Source organism: Adiantum capillus-veneris, chromosome 5, assembly GCF_014529385.1.
Source record: "Adiantum capillus-veneris isolate H3 chromosome 5, ASM1452938v2, whole genome shotgun sequence".
NCBI lineage: Eukaryota > Viridiplantae > Streptophyta > Polypodiopsida > Polypodiales > Pteridaceae > Adiantum > Adiantum capillus-veneris.
In genome coordinates, this window is record NC_140935.1 from 81,446,002 (window position 1) to 81,452,001 (window position 6,000).

A 6,000-nucleotide genomic window follows, 5' to 3' on the forward strand; every position below is an offset into this window, starting at 1 on the left:
ACCTACTCCGTTTGAGTTTGGGATGTAGCAAAGTCTTGCAAAGAAAGCACCATGCATCATGATCAGTAATAAGAAAGTGTAAAGTATATATATGATACAAAAGTAGAACCAAACTTCAAGTTACCTTAAAGCTTGTATTCATTTTTTCACGTCGCCACTACCAATCTTCATAATCTCTATATTACATAGACCTTGTTTTCTTTTCCGACTCCCAAGCACGGTGTCTTTCACACGCAAACTTGTGATCTTCTTCTCAAGGCTTTGGATTGTCTCTTTGTTTGATGAAATCTTTTGAGTGCATGCTTCATTGAGTTTCTTCAGCTACACATTTTCCATTGCTAGTAGGTTTATTTGCTTTTCCGCATTCAATCCTTGCATTTCCAAATGTTCAGTGTATCCTAGTAGCTCATCCTTGCCATCTCTGTGAAATGTAAAAGGTTAGTGATATTAGAAAAGGGAGGTGGAGCATTTGTTGTAGGATCCTTTAGGTAAATAGACCCATTGGTCCATAAATCCAAATGATGTTCCTTGTTTGTCCTTCTTAGTTCTTTCTCCCGTTGGGATAAGAAAGACTCCTTCCTACATTTCTGTAATGGCGCGTAATGTCCTTTCTTTGGGGATTGCAAGTTCAAATTGAAGATGAAGGGGCTGGGGATTGCAAGTTCAAATTGATGTTTTCATCAGGAGAAGAAGTGTTGTCCATTCCTATGACTAACAAATATCTCAAGTTTTGGCATCAAAGGCTTGGAAGCTCGCGTTTGAAATCAGTGTAGCCCCATGTTTAGAGTTGATAGAGTTACTGTAGCTTATGTTTTTGAAGGGAACGCTTCAAAATTGGTCTTTCAAATCATTAGCCATACAGTTATTTAGATTCTTGATAGAAGCACGAAGGACAGGAAAAGAAGACAACGGCTATCTAACAATGAATATCATTTTGGCTGTTTGTTGGTGCAAAAAAAGAATCACCTAAAATATACTATCTACATTTTCATTTTCTCTCTCTAAGATGACGTGGAACTTCTTACAGGGACCAAAACTGAGTCCAAAGTTCTCCCAATGCTTTTGAGAGCAAAGAACCAGTGCCCACACAAAAATAAATAGCCATGAACACATTGAGAAGTCTTGATTATTAATAGATCTTTGAAAAAGTACTTTCTATGTGTAAAGAATCTCTTGGTCTAAACACTCACTCAGTGTCACAACATTGTGATGCTACTAAATACTTGAACATAAGTTGAGTACCAATCATATATTGCAAAAGTTTTCTTGCACATAACTTAAGCACCTATTGTGGAGCTTAATTTAATTACTTATATATTTTTTTACCATATATATACTTTGATTGAACATTCCTATCAAAGTACTATTTTAATTATACCTTCATTTTTCTACATAGGATATACATAGATACAAAGCTCATTTTGCAAGATTGTACAACCAACTGAGAGATATGATGACAAAAATATGTGGTTGTGTAAAAAAAAGACAAATTTTAACCGGTATACGTTAGTAGATCTTTCCTAAAATTTCCTAGCCAATTCAAACATTGGATCAATTCCTAAATAAATGATAATATCTATAACATTACATTTTTGCTTATGGTTTTCATATGTCCTATAGTGCATGGTGCAAGTTGCCCATAGAAAACTATCTGATGAAAAACAAGCACCGTAAGCCCATCTTTTGCCCAGCTCTATCCATTCCATTTCTTTGAGTTACTTATGGTGTAAATCTAAGGATTGTGAATGTGGAAAAGCTAGGATATTTAAATAATTTGTGTCATCTAAGTGGTTATTATAGCCTCTCATTCATAGTTGACCATGCAAACACATATAGTGGAGAGTCCACATTATCAGTTGTTTGGGGTATGCTAAATGTCACACTTAGTACCCAACTGTGCAAAATGGGTACAACAAATCTTACACCGACCCACCTGGAACTTGGTAGGAAAGGATATTGTTTATCTGGTTACTAGTGGTTTTTATAAGACTAATGATAATCATTTCTTATATGTGAGGGATAATGACACATGAATTGTGATTGTACGTATCCATGTGGATGGCTTGATTGTTGAAGGAAATCATGAGGCTAAAGTTGAGCATATCAAAAATTTCTTGAAGCAAGAATTTGACCTGAAAGATTTGAGAGGGTTGTGATACTTCTTGGGTGTTGAGATCTTTCGCATGGAAGAGAGCACATGCATGTCACAAAGGCAGTATGAATCGTCTATATTGTCAAAGCATGATATGGATGATTGTAAGCATTTTGTAATGCCCTTGGATCAAAATCTGAAGAAGAGAATATTTAATGTGGGTGATATGCTTAAGAATGCCACCATGTATTGTGGGTAGCTTGATATACTTGACAATCTCACAATTGCATTTGAATTACACAATTGGGTGGGAGACCCAGTTTCTGCATCTTCCTTAGAAGCAACATTTGGATGTAATGATGTACATATTGTGTTGTGAGTGCTACCTTGGATTATTCATTCTTTATATGCTATGGCGCATAGTTGCAACTATATGGGTACACAAATGTAGATTGGATTGGTAGTCTATCTAATCGGCATCCACCAAAGGGTTCTTGTTGTCACTTGGGAGTTATATTTTTGCTTGAGTTAGGAAGTGCGCGAGTGATTTTTTTTCTCACCCCTTCACCAAGTTTCCACCAACAACCAACTTCTCCTCTCTCTCAATGCCTCTTCCTCCAAGAGCCACACACACACACACACACACACACACACACACACACAGAGAGAGAGAGAGAGAGAGAGAGAGAGAGAGAGAGAGAGAGAGAGAGAGAGAGAGAGAGCGCCAAGTCACAGAGCTTTATGCCATTGCCACACAATATAAACATGCCATGTGTTATTATTAGGGTTTCCATTTAGATACAATGTTTGACCGCTAAGCAAACTTTGGGAATGTGCTTTGATAGCACTCTTAAGGAAACTAATCCTTGCCAAAGTAAAATGCATGATAGGATCTCTGCAAGCTTCCACCATATATATTAGCTTATTGAAACTAAAAAAGATCGTGTAATGGATAATTAGCTCGACCTATTGTTTTAGTTCCATTAACGTTATATTAGACAAGAAATAGAAACCATCTACCCAGATGTGCATCGTACCAATCCCCTCGCTAGCACCCATCTTCTTAAAAATATTGCTTCTTCACCAGCTCTTGGATTCATGGTGGCCACCCCCATTCTTTAGGCAACATATCTTGTTCAAGGAGAAAGTGAAAATCAAAGTACATTAAATTAGCCCAAGCATTCATGTCACACATACACTTTATGCATAAGTCGATGCTAGTCCAAACCTTGCTTATTTCTTTCTAAATTAGTGTAAAGCAAGCAAAACAGGTCAGCCACTACCAATAGAAATGGCAGGCAAAAAAACTTCATAAAACTTCAAGATTCTCATTTTCAATTTCTCACATTGCACAAAACACATTTGGAGAGAAAAGGAACCTTTTGGCTCAACTTAGGGACACATACCACATGGACATTACATGACTTCTAACAACAATGGAGCCTTGCATTTTTGGCTCCTAGTTTAACTCTTTATGTAGTGATTTGATTCTAATTGACTTATAGTATGTGGACTTGTACTCGTATATGCTCATGTCCACACATGCTTCATAGATATGGCAATAGCTGACTATTGAGTATACTATCGTTCTCTTGGCTATTGAAGAAATTTACAACAATCCACATCTAGCGAGGGTTTAGGGAAACCTTGTCCTCAATGTCGTCTAGCAGGATCACCGTGGTCACGTTCTATATGAGAGTCTCTACAAGCGGATCGTCATACGCCTTCATGAAGATCACATGAGTATCACAAGCGTCCTTTGGTGAGCACTATCTCTTGCAATGCTCATGGCATAACACAAGCTCAGTCTTCAACTTGCCAAAACCATCTCTATTGTAGTTTGCACCTAGGATAAACTTATATATTTAGCAATAATACATTTAACAATCATACAAAATCTTATATGTATAAATAATATACGTCTATATATCAAATTTTTATCGCAAACTGCATAAGCATAAAAAGGGGATTCATGTTTCCTTTATATGAGTCGTAAAGAGGGGAATTTTAGACTCCTTGTTCGTAGAAGCATAAAGAAGGGATTCATGTTTACTTTATATAAATTGTAAAGAGGGGATTTTTCATACTTGCCATTTGTAGGTGACTTATCTTTTTGGCTTTCTAAAAGAAGCCTTAGAAGAGAGTTGGGTTAGGCATACTTTCAATGTTTTCAGTGATGATTGAGACTTACTTTAAATCTTATTTTACTTTTAAAATAGTAAACATGCCTTGACTTTTCTTGCATTCTATTGTTTTAAAATGTTAAAGTGAAGCATCACCTTTCATAATTCTAGTAAATTCTATACACACACACACACACATTGATGAGTTTTTTTTATTTCACATTTCATTTCACAGCTTCACATGGCTTACTTTTCTTGCATTCTATAAATTAATTCTAGTAAAATTTGTAAAATTTTAAAACTGTTTTCTCACATTTTCATCTTTTTTCTTGCTTTTACCATGGTATACAACCAACTAGTCTCGATTTTCAAATAGCTTAAGGCTAAGCTAAGGCAATCCTTTCCCGAACAGTGATTCTAGTTAAACTCAACCCAATGCCTTTTTAACTTTCTTAATTTTTTAGAAAGCCACCATGACCCTTTCACTTGTTATAAATAGGGTGATATGAATTGGGTGAGCACATGCATGTATACTACCACTCAAAAAACCAAAACACAGTACAAGACCCACCACTAACTCACCATATCCCTATTGCTACTCACCAAGCCAAGCGTTCACAATCAATGGCGATCTTCAAGCGTTTGCTTAGTGGGAGTCTTAATCACTGGTAGGAACATTTTGAACCTCATCAAAAGCTCCCTTTGTCATGTGTGTTCAAGAGAATAGTAATAGTACCTCTATATACATGTTATATTTACATTATGTGCCCTTAAAAAAAATCCCACGTCCCTCTAATGTATACATAATGGTATACATTTTGGAGTATTGATGATTCTCTATGGATAGCTTATGAGATATGATACACATTTTGAAAAGTGACTGCCCTGGGTAGAACAAAACCTTCCGCAGTTCCACCCAATCACACAAAACAAGAGGAGCCACAAAAGACTGAAAACACATCAAGATAATTATCAATTGAAATTTTTTCATGTATACAAATGATGATCCTTGACCTTAAGAATGTGAAAAGGTATGTGATAGCCATGCACCAACTCTTGTGAAAGAATAAGATGCAAGGAATATCGTGTCACTAGTAATAGTTCTGAGAGTATGATTGTGGTGCTGCCTGATAGAGCTCTAGCTGTCTCATGGCTAAAGTGAGCACTTCTCTTACAGATTGTATTTGGGATATGCTACTCCGAGAGACAGCCTTCAATGCCTTAACGACATTGGTGGCACGAAAGGCATCATTGGTTCCCGCATCCATTGCTAAATTGCATAGTAGTATGAGAGCTGGCACCTGCACATCCTCATCCTCTATAGCAACGAGGCGCACAAGATGCGGTACCGCATTTGAATCCACAATTGTCTTTGAATGCTCAAGGTGCAAGAAGTTATCTGTATGAGAGAACTTTTGCAGTGCTAGCACGGCTTCCGCTGCCACCTCGAAATCCACATGCAAAAGCTGACACACCAAGAGCTCAATCACTGCCTTTGTCTCCTTTGCAGGGAAGGTTCTTGATAAGCACCCGATTGCTTTCAAGCATGGCACTTGCAAATCTGCGCTTCCATTTTGCGCAATCCGCAACAGCTGATCCAGCACAGCTTTCGCAGTGAGTGAATTTGGCTTGAAAGCAAAACGCCGCAACTCCACATCCCTCTCCGCCGCACCTGCCATTTCCATTACTGTCATTACCGTGTTTCGAAGCACTTCACCTGTCTCCTTCTCCAGTAGCTTTGCAAAGCAAAGAAGTGCTTTTGCACTTGCGATCTTTCGACTGTTC

At 37.5% G+C, this 6,000-nt stretch overlaps 1 protein-coding gene across 1 annotated transcript in view; it reads right to left on the reverse strand.

Moving 5' to 3' along the window:
- Positions 1-5,162: 5,162 nt before the first annotated feature.
- The window catches only part of LOC147457599 (uncharacterized), a 2,414-nt gene continuing 1,576 nt past the window's right edge, over positions 5,163-6,000 (reverse strand). Inside the window, exon 2 of the mRNA XM_086512461.1 lies at positions 5,163-6,000. This exon is cut by the window's right edge and continues 1,328 nt beyond it. Within this exon, the coding sequence (XP_086368587.1) occupies positions 5,307-6,000 (694 nt within the window). The 3' untranslated portion in view covers positions 5,163-5,306.